The following is a 15,295-nucleotide window of genomic DNA, read 5'->3' as shown; positions in this document are numbered from 1 at the left end:
AACAGTCAAACTTACTTCCTACTTCACACAACCCAAACTGCTGACTGGTCACCCTACTCTCACTAGACATTCAGTTGCCTTTTCCTCACTATCTCTTAAATTTGAATCTATTCTCTGTAGCCACACCCAGTCCCCTTTGCTAATCATAAATTGCAACTGGAGTCCTCCTTTCTAATACTTTCTCTTGTACTCTATAACAAAAACAGTCCATCCCTTGTCCAATTTTTACAGTCATTCCATAATCTTTTTTGAACTATTCAAATCTAAACTCCTTCACCAATGCCATGTTCCACTAGCAAGCGAGTCCATCATTCAGCAATACTGCCAGCTGCTCCCCAGCTCAGGAGCCGATGACACCTGATCACCACCAATCCCGATCTCTCTACCTCACCACCACTCCTAAGAATTGAAGTGCTTTGTTTGCATCTCCTCTGCGATCTTCAGGTTTGCAATTTCTTTAAGGCATAAATAAAGTAGGTAGGTAACTAACAGTGATCTTGACTGACCTTTATGTTTCTTTTTTTTGTTTAAATCCCTTTGGCACCTTATGTACAGTCTATAATACACATTGTACCTTTATTGCCTTAAAGTCATTTTTCTAACGATTTTATGTATATTGTGTATAAGCAATTTTGCCTCAACCAGATCAGCCTGTCCTTTGTATTCTTTTGCATCTACTAAAATTCAATATATAACCTTTTGCTGCTCTAAGTCTCAACTCTACGGTTTACCAGAAAACGAGCCAACACCGCAGCTGCTACAGGCCTCTGCTCACCTTCAACCCAGAAGGATCTTCTGCCTGCGCGGTCTCACCAGGACACGACTCCAGTGATCGATGCAACTCATCAATGGCTTTACTTGTGATTTTCCATACTGCATGGAGACGATCCTGGCTGGTATGGCCCGCATACAAATAGGTGTTCCCTAAAGGTGTCACACATATTAGGTCCTGGCTAGAGTTGCAAACAGGGCAATTATGTGTCATGTACAGAACCATCACTGACCCAAACTTCTTGCCTCTAGATTCACCCAGACTCAGGTTCCCCTCCTGTTTTCATTTTACGTCACATAAACAATCGTTGTAGTAAAGTACAATTTAATAGAAAGTATAATACAAAAGATAACCCCAAATATATAGTTTTTTCTCTGACTTAGAAGACGTGGCAGAGAAAAAAGTAACCCTACCAATATTTTAGGAAGATCCCTGGGACTGGATGCAAAGAGACTCAGTATCCAGAAGACCTAGCTAGAGGAAATCTGTAGAGATTAAGGTCAAGTTCTAAAGTACCGGTCAGGAGGCGACTGCACATCGCACTGAAAAATACTTCAATGCCTTTAGCCCATTCATTCACACAAGGAATTTCTAGAAAGATTAATTCATACATACAGGCAATTTTAGGGATGAAGTGTCCCACATAAAAGGTTTCCAAACAAACAGAAATTAACCAATTGTTTAAATGATATTCAAAAAAATCTGACATCTGATGGAATTCCTTCTGAAATATACTGATTTCTTATTTTAATATCCCAACATCATTTAATTTTCTCCCAGGTGTCTCAGTCATCAGTGATCATGAAGGCTGCTGTCATTCTTCCAAGGTGGCGTCTGAGCAGCCCGGGCTGTGATGCTATTCTCACAGGTATGTTTTCTATTCCCTTTCAGAGTGACCTTAGCTTCAACGGGCACTGTGTCTGTGTCTTACTCTGTCAAACACTGTCCTTCTACTTTCTTTCCTACCTTCCTTTTCCCAGTTTTCTTTCTTCTTCTCTTGTTCCTTCCCGTTGTTGTTAAGTGCCGTAGAGTCGGTTCCGACCCATAGCGACCCTGCACAGGGTTTCCGAGGCTGTAAATCTTTACGGGAACAGAACGCCTCATCTTTCTCCCGCGGAACTGCTGGTAGTTTCAAACTGCTGACCTTGCAGTTCACAGCCCGATTCGTAACCACTACACTACCATATTGTTCTGGTTCCGACCCTGGATAGAGTTTCCAAGGAGTGGCTGGTGGGTTTGAACCTAGCAGTTTTCAATTAAGAGCAAACTGGCTTTAGCTCTGATGGTCCCTGCCTGTCAACCCGAGCTCCTATCTTTTGATCTTTTCTGGTTGATCTTAAACTTTTTTTAAGACTCAGGATCATCACTCTGCAATCACTTCTGAATTCAAGGTTCCCTGGAAGGCTCTGGATGGAAACACTTAATTAAACAGATGTTCATTCATATCGTCTCAGTTCTACCACACACACACTCAGGAAGGAATAATACAATCTCCTACTCGATCTACCTAATTACATGAGGTTAAGTCTCTATTCACAAACATTCATTAGAAAGATACTATGAGCCAGGCACTAGGCTGGCTGATCAGGATGATCGTGATAAACAAGGCAGACAGTCCCTGCTTTCATAGAGATACAACACTGTGAAAGCACTTCTGAGCATCAGGACTTTATTATACGGACAGCTTACAACTAAAAAGTGGCTTCTCCTGTCACATGGGCGCAAGGCCATTGACTAGGCAGCATAAAACTAATAGTCAGCAAAACCATTCACACCAGTGCCAGGTCCTTGGGTCTTACCTCCACAGTGTGGACTGGGGGCTCCAGCTTCCAGCCCTAGGGAACTAGAACTAGAAGGTTGAAGAAACTGACCCACATGGGAAGGGGCAGCGGTAGTTTTGGTGCAGCTGCTCTTTTGTTGAGGTGCTTCAGTGTTACTCTTCTCATTCGTTCCTGCTGCAAAAACAAAGGCAGAACAAATTAGAGTCCAGAACAGTGAGTGAAGGAACTGTTCTGTGTGGAGGTGCGGTCAAGAGTGGCTGGGGTCACCAGCATTCCAATAAGCTTAGAAAGGCATCCTACAGAATGCAGAATTTTTATAGTTGCTTAAACCCTAGGACAGAGAGTTTAATCCATGGGGATTAGAAGAAAGAGTTTAGAAATCAAAAGGAGTGATTTAAAAGAAAGCTTAGACACTGATAATACAATGGAAAGGTGAATTAATCACACATCCTTTATCAAGCTGGCTCCCTGAATGTCTCTCAAAGTTCAACCCAAGCCCAAGTCCTGCGGCATAACCGCTTTACCTTGCTCTGGGGAGATGGTAAGAACACTGAGCGCTTCCTCCAACGCCTGGATTTGCCCCAACAACTTCTGACCCTTGTCTGGAAGAGCCTGGATGTTCACTGATGCCAGAGTGCTCTGAAAAACACATCTCATGCAATTGGTTTTTCTCCTCTGAAGCTGTTAGTGGGATAGTTTCAATTCAAACAGTTGTTTAACACCTGCTTGGGCAACGTCTAACCGTAGATAACCCTGTGATCCCATTATTTTTTGTTTTGTAAACAGAAAATAGCTCTTCTTCTGTTCATGATTTCTCCCTAATGGCTTTAAAGACCCCAAACCCAGGCCCATGGGATACTGGCAGGTGAGAGGCAAAGGACTCTGGGCATAAGCTTTTTGAGTTTGCCCAGCAGGTGGCAGCAATGAGGGCTGCAAGGGCCCGGGCTGCTTCTGCAGCTCAGGTGGAACAGTGACCAGGTCTGGTCACGCTCAGCTCCTTCTCTGCTGGTGTCCTCTTGCTACACTCCCAGCTGCCACTGCTGCTGCCAATGCCCAGAAGCCCGTTCCTCTGGCCTCTGCCAGCAGCTCCATCAAGAGCAGCAACAGTGGCAAGGAGGACAACCAGAAGTGGCCTCTCATAAGGTTTAATTACAGTGTTCGTACAACATCCAAATCACATAGCATCTTATTTCACAGGATATATTGTGGACATTAAGCAATGCATATCTGTATCCCAAAATGTTAAAACTCGGAAAATGTGCTCTTTCAATTATGTGTGTGAAATTTTTTTTTAAAAAAATCCAGCTGATTTCCCAATTCTTAAAATAAAAACATAAAGAAAAGGTGAGAACCAAACATTTACTTTTCCACATTAACATATTCCATCATTTGTGGGTCCTATATTTGGAGTCCTGGTGTGGCGCTGTGGGCTAATGCGTCAGACTGTAAAGTCATTTGAACTGCAAGGTTGGTGGTTCAAGCTCACCAGCTGCTCCTTGGAAACCCTATACAGGGTCGCTATGAGTCAGAATCGACTCGACAGCACTTAACAACAACAAATTTGGAGTCATCGCTTCTTGGAAACACCACACACAGTTGCTATGAGCAGAACTGACTCAACAGCACTTAACCAACAATAACAATATTTGCCACAACAAGTCAAGTTACCTTCTTTTGTTTCAGTTGTGTTGTAAGATACACTCGTTGGGCTGTGGGGTCTGAAGACTCTACCTTCGTAGAAAACCCTGAGGTAGGAGAGATTTTTCTTTGTTCGCTTTGATGAGGTAATTTAAGATTCCCCTTCTTCTGTGAATCCAAAGTCAAGTCACATGGGAGGTTCCCTGGCTTAGAAGAAACAAAAACAACATCATCTTCCTCACTGTCCTCACTGCTTGTGTCCGTTTTCCGTCCTTCTCTCAGGAAAAGGCCTGCCACCACTGATGCAGACTGGGCCGCGGGTTGAGGACGGGGCACATCAGGAATCTCCAGCTGCGCCTGGAAATCCCCGGGGCTCTTTGTGCTTGAGTCATCCTTAGCTTTTGTCTCTCTGGCCTCCCAGTTCTTGGGGTGCTCTCCTTTCTGGGGCTTGTTTATTGGTTTCTGACTCTGAACAGTTAAAGGCAAGAGTCTAGTTTCCTTTTCTCCTGGAGGTGCTGTTTCTTTTTGGACACTACTGTTCTGCTCATTTGATTCCTCCTGAAAAGATGTAGATGGTTTTCTCTGTTCATTACCAGGCCCTGATTTGGGTGTGATTTCAGAAAGATGTCTTTGATGTGTGCCTTCAGTCTCCTTCACGTCACACTGAAACTCTGTTTTCTCCCCATGCTGCTTCTCAGGAATTGCAGCTTCTTTTTTCTTTACCACCGTAGCAGATGAGAGATCTTTCTCCACCCAGCATGTAGGCTCAGACTTCTGTTCCTTCTTTTGATCCAAGAGCTGATCTGCCTTTTCCCTTTGTTTCTTATCAACTGTCTTTTCCTCGCCTTCACCTTTGGTGAGCTGTTTCCAGAGAGACGGTTCTTGATTCTTGTCAAGTACCTTGAATGGGTTTCTCTGCTGGCTGGAAAGATGATGAAATGGCTCGGAGGTATCCTGAGCCTTGCTGGCTACAGAATGTTCTTTGGAATTAGGATCCTAAAGGTTAAAGACAATAATTAGTCTTAACATATAATATTAATGCAATTTTTATATCTAGAAAGCCATTTTTAGGCGACACTGAAACATTTGCACTCAGTATTTCTGAACACTCCTGAGGTAATATCTGCCTCTAGGAAAGACTATGTTCCAATGTAATAGTTTCTTAACAATACTTATAGTACTTGGTTCCTTCTCTGTCAATGGTCCAGGCCTTAAGGAAACGTAGTGACCAAACAAACACAAAAAGATTTAAACAATCATTATGATGAAAAGTTTTTAGAGTTGTCATTAAAAATGTTGGATATACGTTCATTTATCCTAGTAATTCAGGATTTCTCATACTCGGCACTATTATTTTGGGCCAAATAATTCTTGGCTGGGGGGAGGGGTTTGCCCTGTCAGTTATAGGATACCTAGCAGTACTCCTGACTATACCCACTAGATGCCAATGGCATCTCCCCGTAAGTTGTGACAGTCAAGAATATCTCTGCTGTTGTTGTTACGTATCGTCAAGTCAGTTCCAACTCACAGGAACCCTATATAGAGTTCCGAAATGTGACTGGTAAGTTTGAACTGCTGACTCTGCGATTCAAACCAACCTTATGTCCCCCCACCCACCTAAACCTCCCCTTAATATCTTCCCTAACAACAACAACAAAAAAAAATTCTCTAGACACTACTACATGTTCTCTGGAGGGCAAAATTGCCACCAGTTGAGAACCACTGCCTTCCATGAACTAACCAAAATTTTTTACCTTCAATAACATTATTCTGTTTTTTTTTCCATAAAAAAATTTTTATTATGAATTTGGTTGAGATTGCATGAAATTTACGAATTAATTTGAAGAGAATGGGCATCTTTACAATGCTGGGTCTTTCAACCCAAGAACATTGTGTTTACATCCACTCAATAGCATTACTTTTATGATCACACTACTCACAACGTAAACTTTTCAGAAATAATTATTCTTCCAAGGTGTACCACACCTGAACATCCTAGTGTGTTTACTACAATTGTGCCTTTAGGAAAGTTTCACTGTGGGAACCCAGAATCAGAAGTTCAAGCCAGACCTCTGCCACAAGAAGTCTGGTCACCTTCGTGAGTCTGAGTCCTAATCTGAGATGAGAGCCTTGTTCTGGGCATCTGCAGGACCTCTCCTTGTTCTAACACTCTAGAAGCTAATGACTTACAATTTAGCTTATAACAATATCAAGTAGCTATCGGTCTATCAAAAAGTGCTAAGTTAAGTCAAAATGTTGCCTCAATGATATACTGACTATATTTTAAGACCTTGAAAAATACTTTTGAAAGTAAGTAAAACTGGTGGCAAGTGATTAAATCATTAATATAACCAAATAGTATGTGGAATTAAAAGTCCTAATCAGGCCCCACCTTGCATAAAGAAAAGAGCTTGTCATTCAGAGGCAATTGGATAATGCCAACCAGTTTATACTGGGATTTCAAGGTCACCATTTCTGGTTATGTCACAGGTTACATAGTATTAACACAGCAGGTTTGGAAATAGATGAATGATTCATACCTGCCATGGAATACTTCCACACCAGGACTTCCTCTCTGTCTTACTTCCAACGCAACGGTAGAACAATCTAATGGAGTATGAGACAAGTTATCAAGGCTATGGAGATCCAGTAAAACATGAGCTAAATTTGTTTTTAATTTAATCTAAGAAACACCTTGCAACTATTTGACACTGGCTTTGAAAGGTCACTTGAAACCTAACAGGCTTATAAGAACATTAAGAAATTCTTTGCTGCACCACACATTTATAAAGGTTAGGAAGTAAAAGGGAGCCCCTGGGTGGTGCAAATGGTTAGTGGGCTTAGCTGTTAAATGAAAGGTTCCTAGAGGCATCTCAGAAGAAAGAGCTGGCAAACTACATGTGAAAAATCAGTCACTGAGAGGTATGAAGTACAGTTACATGCTGATAAAAAGGGTCGCCACGAGTCACCATTGACTGCTTACGAATTGAAAGAGTAGTCAGTATGGTGACCAGAATGTAAGCACAGACTTACTCCTTGTCTTCTGCAAAGCATGATTGAGATAGAGACACTGATTTCTAATGGCTGCTGAATCAGAAAAGAGAGCTAACCCAACATTATGGATCCCTGATGGGAGATACTGCCCATGAAGTGATGATGCAAAGCACACCAAAAAAAAACAGTAAAAACATCAATAACACAGAAATGACCCCAAATCTGACTGAAACTCTAGATCCAATGACCAATTAACAAGAAATACAGACAAGAGAAACATGTAAAACCAGACTATGGAGTATCAATCAGAAAAATTTTGACAGTGGGGAAAGATATAGGGCAAAATCTGGTTTCATCAACAAATAAATGATAAGAGAGAAAAAAAAAATGACAGAGGGGAAGATTAAGAGACTTAAAAGAGCTCCTTTGTAACATTGACAAAGCAGGGGAGACGCCAGGTCAGGGAGCCGAAGGCTAGGGAGGCTGGCCTGCAGGCTCAGCTCAGAAACTGTGCTTACTGGAAAAACTGTGCCCCGAGCATTTCTGACCCTGCACTGTAACCTGTTACCTTCCCTAGTGAACCCCGTAACTGTCAGCGTGGTGTCTGAATTCTGTGTAATCACTGCAATGAACTTATACACCCAGCCAAGTAGAGAGTGCTGTGGGAGGGATGGTTAGGGCCATTTTTATACCCATAATAAGGAGTTCATAAATATCTGCAATCATGAGCTCCATTTTGCCAACCATCTTGATTCTTCATACATCCACACTCCTGCGTTTGTTGTTTTGCCCAGAACACTTTCTTGTCCTTTTCTCTATTCAAATTTTAAAAGCCATTTGTGGCCAAGTTCAAGTTTCAGATCCTCCATTTTCTCCGTTAAGTCCGATGAATTTTAAAAGAGCCATGGTAGCGTAGTGGATTATGTGATAGAACTGCTAACTGTAAGGTCAGTAGTTCAAATCAACTAGTCGCTCTGCGGGAGAAAGATGAGACTTTCAGCTCCCGTAAAGATTTACAGCCTCAGAAATCCTATGAGTCCCTATGAGTCAGAACTGACGCAGTGGCACACAACTACTACCACAACCACCATAGGCCTTACAAGTCACAGACCCTTCTGGCATTTGAACACACTGAATATCGTACTCTTAATATATGCAGACTGAACTGCTCACCAATCTTAGTGCATCTAACGCATATCCCAGTTGTGTTGCTGAGTCCTGAGGAGTAAGAGTTCAGGTTTTCATATTCGTCAGCACAGGAAAACACAGCAAGATTTCTACCTCATTCTTTTACAACTTAAAGGGTAAATGGAACAAAGATTTAAATGTAAAAACCAAAACTGTAAATGTTTCAGGGAGAAAAAACCCCACCTAAACACGAATGTTTCTGTAAATTCTAAAAGTGAAGGCTTTTCTAAGCATAGAACACTGAAGCCAAAGAAATAAAGGATGTTATAATTTTGACAATATAAGGGCTTTAGAATTCCATATGGTAAAAACACCATAAGTAAAACAAAAGGCAAACTGGGAAAAAGTAATTGCCACACAATATTACAGAAGGTTTATATAGTAGGTAGTGGCCGCTGTAGGTTAATGCACTGGAATGCAAAGTCAGTTTGAACCTCAAGGTCAGTGGTTCAAGCTCACCAGCCACTCCTCAGCAACCTAATATGGGTCAGAACCGACTCGATGGCACTCAACAACAACAAAGTTGGGGTCCTGGTGTCACGCTGTAGGATAAGCACTGGGCTGAGAGCCACAAGGTCGGCAGGCAGTTCAAACTCACCAGCTGCTCCTCAGAAACCCTCATACAGGCAGTAAAGCTATTCTAAGTGTATGAGTAGGAATCGATTAGATGGCACTTAACAACATATATACATACACACGGAGTCCTGGTGTGGTGCTTTAGGACAAAGCACTGGACCACAAGGTCAGTTTAAACTGTAAAGTTGGCAGTTGAAACTCATCAGCTGCTCCTTGGAAACCGTATGCAGGGCCGCTATGAGTCTGAACTGACTGGATGACACTTAACAACAACATACATACACACAGGAATGATCTCTATACAGCACAATGCATGCTGCTCTACAGCATCTAAGCAGTTACTGGCTTTATTAAATAGTAGGGACAGAGGACGTTCTGCCTGGGTCTGGCTCATGCTCAAATGCTCTTTAATACCAGTATGCCTATTATACTATGGAGTTCTGGTAGCGTACTGGTTACAAGTCAGGTTGCTAACCTCAAAGTCAGCAATTCGAAACTACAAGCTATCCCACTGGAGAAAGATGTGGCAGATTTACAGCCTTGGAAACCCTATTCAGGGTTGTTAAGAGTCAGAACCGACTCCATGGCACATAACCTACTATACTGGGACTAGGTTTGTACATCAATATTAACCCGATAAGCCACTACAAAATTTGTTCACTAAATGAGTGAAGATTCAAGTGTTATGAAAAACAAAATATTATAAACACCATTATTTCCTATTACTTTGACCCCATGTTCTCAAGAAAAACTCAGAAAGAAAAGTTGAGACACAAAGAAAGAATGAATATGAGCTCAGAAGCTAGATGTCCATGATGTGAGGTGTGCTACATCATTTAGGTCAAGACAAGATCCCTTTGCTCTGTTTCTACTGACTCTCCTGCTTTTCTTTATTGCCTGAACACTGATGGTAAATGCAGGTGACTGGTACCACCTGGTGTTAAAGTTACAGAACTGCACACAGATACAGATACAGCTACACTCCATTGTATGAAAAATGGGCCATTTAGCCTTGGTTTACACCTCCTGTCTATAACTCTGCTGCAACAGTCTCCTCATGACATTAAGTTTTACATACAATTATATCCATTAGAGAATGTAAATTACCTTGTTATTGAAATGAAAACCCAGTGGACAGGAAGGAAGTCATTCTCCAGAGCACAGGGACTTCAGTTAAATGACTTTGCTGTCTAGTAAGAAACCTATCGTCCTTGAGTTTATTTGTTTTTATATTTGTTCTGTACCATCCACCAGGGCAATTTGTTTTTAATTTACTGTATATTACAGAACTGTATTTTATTTGTCCCTTAAAAAAACCAAACCTTTTAAGCTTCAGCAAGTATCTTTTAATTATAGTGTTCTAGATTTGAGCTAAAAGAAATATAATTAGCAGTTTCACTCCCTTATTCTAAGACAATGTTCGCCTTTCAGCCTTATTTACCTAATTTGAAGAATGCTAATGGAAAGATCTCAAAATTCTGTCTTCGGCCCAGACCTTTCTTCAGAGTTATACATTCATTTTCCTAGCTAGTTTCACGTACACTAGTACATGCTATTGTTATTAAGTGCCGTTGAATCGGTTCCGACTCATAGCGACCCTGTATAGGGTTTCCGAAGAGCAGCTGGTGAGCTTGAACCACCGACCTTGTGATTAATCCACAGCTGATATATTAGCCACTCCACACAGTTCTCTACTGTCACTACCTTGCCTTCCTTCTCTGAAACTCATCACCTATAACCCAATCTTGTTGCTGTTAATAAGTGCCATCGAGTCTGTTCCAACTCATAGCAACCCTGTATAGGACTTCCAAGGAGTGGCTGGTGGGTTTGAACTGCCAATCTTAAGTCTAGAAGTCCAGTGTTTATCCTACAGCGCCACACACAAATCACAACTTAACAACCATTTATTGAATAACTGACAAGGTGCCAAGCACCAAAGTGAACTAACTACACGTTAGCTCACTGTATTTTCACTACCCAGGGTGGCTGGAGTTCCCGTGATCATTATTCCAGGTAAGAAAACGGAGACAGAAACATGCTTGACTAAATTCTCTGCCTGTACAGAAGTGTTATTAATTCTTTCTGAGATTTTTCTATAGTCTAGTTGCATAAGGAATAAGGACGACCATAGAAGAATTTATGCTTTTGAGTTACGGTGTTGGAGGAGAATATTGAAAGTGCCATGGGCTGCCAAACGAACCAACAGATCTGTGTTGGAAGAAGTACAGACATAGTGCTCCTTAGAGGTCAGGATGGCCTCATACTTTGGACATATTGTTACGAAGGACCAGTCGCTGGAGAAGGATATATGGAGGAGCAGAGAAAAAGAGGAAGACCCCCAGCGAGATGGATTGGCAAAGTGGCAGCGTCATTGGGCTCAAGCGTGACAACAATTGTGAGGTTGGTTCAGGACGGGGCAGTGTTTCATTCTGTTGTGCATAAGTTTGCTATGATGCTACCTAACAACAACTACTACATCCAGTCCCGGCCACTGCCTATCTCAAGCCCGTCATCTTTCATTTAAAGTATGTGTGTCTGGCAGCAGTCAGAGTCAGATTTGAATCCCAGCCATGCCATTTAAATAACCAAGGGACCTCAAATTCTTTTTCTAACATCTCTTAATCTTAGCTTCCTCACCTGTAAAGAAAGGGCACTGAAACCTACTGCAAACAATTCTATGAAGGTAGGGGATGATGAACATGCCATGTTGATGGTTGGCTGGTTGGTGGTTGGTTGGTTTTGTCCATGAAGTCAGTTCTAGCTCATGGCAACCCTCAATTCTGACTCACAGATAGCAACTTTACATAGTTTACAAGACAGTACTTTTTACAGGGGCATAAAGCCTCATCTTTGCGGCTAGTGGGTTTGAACTGCCAACTTTGTTGCTAGCAGTCTAATTCTTATCCTCCAGCATCATAAGGGCTCCCTGCTTAACTGAATGCTATTGGAGTGTGCCATTAAGTCACTTCCAACTCACAGCAACCCTTATGGTTACCAGTCCAGTGCTTATCCCACAGTACCACATCATGGTTTGCTTAACTGAATATTGTTGTTAAGTGCCGTCGAGTCAATTCCAACTTAGAGTGACCCTACATAAGAGTTTCCAATGAGTAGCTGGTGGGTCTGAACCTCCCATCTTGTGGTTAGTAGTACGGTGATTATCCTACAGTGCCACACCAGGACTTGATCTACAGCACAATGTTGTTGTCAGGTGCCACTGAGTCAGTTCCTACTCACAGTGACCCTGTATAGGGTTTCTGAGGAACAGCTGGTGAGTTTGAACTACCGACCTTGTAGTACACAGTCCAGTCCTTTTCCTATCACGCCACACGAGAAGTCCAACAGCACAGTGTTGTTATTATGTGCCGTCAAGTCAGTTCTGACTCATAGCGACCCTGTATAGGGCTTCCAAGGAGTGGCTGGTGGGTTTGAACTGCCAACCTTGTGGTCAGTAGTCCAGTGATGATCTTACATGTCACACCAGGACTCCAACAGCACAACTGTCACTGTTGTTAAGTGTCACTGAGTCGGTTCTGACTCACAGTGACCCTCTGTATGTAAATATACAATGGATCTAGACTAGCCAATACAATCTTAAAAAACAATGAAGTTAGAAGATGGCACACTACATTTATCTGATTAATTGCATAAGGATAAGCAAGTGGGTTAATGAACATGGTTAACAAGTCCACAAATACACCTACACGAATAGGGTCAATTGATTTTTTTGAAAAGTGCCAAGGTATTTAAATGGGAAGGAAAAGTCTTTGAAAAGCAGGTGCTGAAACAACTGGATAACACGTGGAAAAGCAAATGAGTCCTTATCCTACCTTATACGATTAAACTAATTTGAGGTAGATGACAGACCCATTTGAAGATGCTACAATGTTTCTAGAATAAATCTTTAAATAATGTATTTATGACCTTAGAGTACACAAAGGATTTTTTAGAGAAGACAAAAAAAGCAAGAAACATTAAAAAAATTATACTTTAAAAGATTGAAAACAACTAGCTAGGAGAAAATATTCACCATGCATGTATGTATCTAACAGTCTTGCATAAAGAATACTTACAACTCAATAGTAAAAAGACAACACGATTTTAGAAACAAGAATCTCCAGAAGTTATACTGTATGATTTCTGAAATGACAAAATGTTAGAAATGAAAGCTAGATTTATGACTACCAAAATCAGGAAGAGGAGAGCAGTGTGGTTATTAAAGGGCAACTCCAGGGATCGTGTGATGACCAAACTGTTCCTGTACTAAGGTTATGGTGGTGGATACATGAAATTGCATCCATGTAAATGGAGAGAAGACAGAAGTTATCAGACACTTCATTTTGCTCAGATCAACCATCAACAGTCATGCAAGCAGCAGTCAAGAAATCTGACATACTGCATTAGGCAAAACTGTGGCACAAGACCTTTTTTAAGTGTTTAAGAACAAAGATGTCAGTTTGAGGACTAGGTAGGTGTGCCTGATCCAAACCATGGTATTTTCAATAGCTTCATATGTACGTGAAAGTTGGACAGTGAATAAGGAAGACCGTAGAAGAATAGATGCAATTGAGTAATGGTTTCGGAGAATACTGAAAGTACCATGGACTGTCTAAAGAACAAGTCAATATGAGTTGGAAGAACTATAGCCAGAATAATCCCTGGAGGCCAAGATGGCCAAACTTCATCTCTCAGACTTCAGACATATTGTCAGGAGGGACCAGTCGCTGGAGAAGGATATCATGTTTGGTAAGGTGAAGGGTCAGAGAAAAAGAGGAAGACCCCCAGCGAGATGACTGGCACAGTGGCAGCAGCAATGGGCTCAGGCATAGCAACGATTGTGAGGTTGGCACAGGACCAGGCAGTGTTTTGTTCTGTTGTGCACAGGGTCACTATGAGTTGGTATCAACTCAATGGCACCTAACTACAACATATGAAACTGGACAACTGCACATGTGGTAGAAGTATGAGAACCAGGGAGAAGGGCTGTGTGCTGATGACCAGGTGGCAGGCTTGCAGGTTGATTGGTTGATTGCAGGCTTTGGTTGGTTGATGACGCATGGAGGGGATTGTAACCATGGCAATGAAACAATATATGATAGGATGAATATAAAGCTAATGTTCTCCCATGTAAACTATCACATAATTCATAATGAAACGCTCAAAAAAAGTATGAGAACCAAATATAAACACACACATAAATCAGTACAAGAAAAATTATCTTTAAAATAACATCAGTGGATCATACAGTTTTCTAAAATGAAACTATGAATGAAAATCGGTGAAATGGTCCAGGAGATCATTCTGGGTTGGAATTGACCCGAGGGCACTTAACAACAACAAAGTAAGAAATAATATAGATTTCTTACTTTGTTGTTGTTAAGTGCCCTCGGGTCAATTCCAACCCATAGCGACCCTGTATAGGGCTTCTGAGGAACCGCCAACCTTGCAGTTCAAATGGCTTTGTAGTCTGGCACATTAACCCACAGAGCCACACCAGGACTCTGCATGTAAATCTATAACTATCTCAATAGAAATATTGAATTTAAACAATAAGCAAAAGACAGGCCCATGGACTGAGTGAGGCTGTGTGCAGGCAGGCTGGAGGCTGGCTTGCAGAATATGCCCTTAGGACATTTAAATGAATATACTGTATCTGTGCAAATATTTTTGCTTTGTTCATTTGTGCAACATAAGATATAAATGCAGAATCACAGGAAGGAAGTTTGTTGTTGTTGTTTAAATGCCATCAGTCAAGTCCATTCTGACCCATAGCGACCCTGTATAGGGTTTCCAAGGAGCAGCTGGTGAGCTTGAACCACTGATCTTGAAGCTCAAACTGACTTTGCAGTCTGGCACATCAACCCACAGCGCCACAACATGAAGTAGGATAACTTTATTTCAAGGAGGGGATTGTAATCATTGAGATGAAACAAAGTATATGATTTGTTAAATACAAAGCTGATGATCTTATCTGTAATCTTTCACTCAATTCACAAGTTTTTTTTTAAATAAATAAGCAAAAGATTTGAACAGCTATTTCACCAAAGAAGTATGTAAGATGGCAAATATATACTTGAAACAAACTGTGCTACATTTATAAAATGGAATTTAGCTCAGCAATAAAAAAGGATGAACCACTGATACACACAACATGGATGAAATGTCAGCCATTGCTAAGTGAAAGAAGACAGTGCAAAAAAAAAAAGTATAATTCTTTCAATATGAAGTTCAAGAATAAGCAATACAAACCTATGTTGTCATGTGCCATCGAGTCGGAACCGACTCATAGCGACCCCATGCACAGCAGAACGAAACAATGTTCGATCCTGGGCCAACCTCACTACCG

The 15,295-nt window shown here is 41.3% G+C and overlaps 1 protein-coding gene across 1 annotated transcript in view; it reads right to left on the bottom strand.

Moving 5' to 3' along the window:
* Nucleotides 1-15,295, bottom strand: part of TTF2 (transcription termination factor, RNA polymerase II) — a 52,724-nt gene that overhangs the window by 29,185 nt on the left and 8,244 nt on the right. Inside the window, exons 4-9 of the mRNA XM_006874812.1 lie at nucleotides 6,732-6,798; nucleotides 4,222-5,187; nucleotides 3,078-3,192; nucleotides 2,572-2,724; nucleotides 1,289-1,363; nucleotides 776-924 (exon numbers count right to left, since the gene is read on the bottom strand). Of these exons, the coding sequence (XP_006874874.1) occupies nucleotides 776-924; nucleotides 1,289-1,363; nucleotides 2,572-2,724; nucleotides 3,078-3,192; nucleotides 4,222-5,187; nucleotides 6,732-6,798 (1,525 nt within the window). The remainder of the gene's footprint in view (nucleotides 1-775; nucleotides 925-1,288; nucleotides 1,364-2,571; nucleotides 2,725-3,077; nucleotides 3,193-4,221; nucleotides 5,188-6,731; nucleotides 6,799-15,295) is intronic.

Source organism: Chrysochloris asiatica, unplaced genomic scaffold (genome assembly GCF_000296735.1).
Source record: "Chrysochloris asiatica unplaced genomic scaffold, ChrAsi1.0 scaffold00302, whole genome shotgun sequence".
Taxonomy (NCBI): Eukaryota; Metazoa; Chordata; class Mammalia; order Afrosoricida; family Chrysochloridae; genus Chrysochloris; species Chrysochloris asiatica.
Note: the sequence above shows the minus strand (reverse complement) of the source record. Positions and strands in the feature narration are given on the sequence as shown.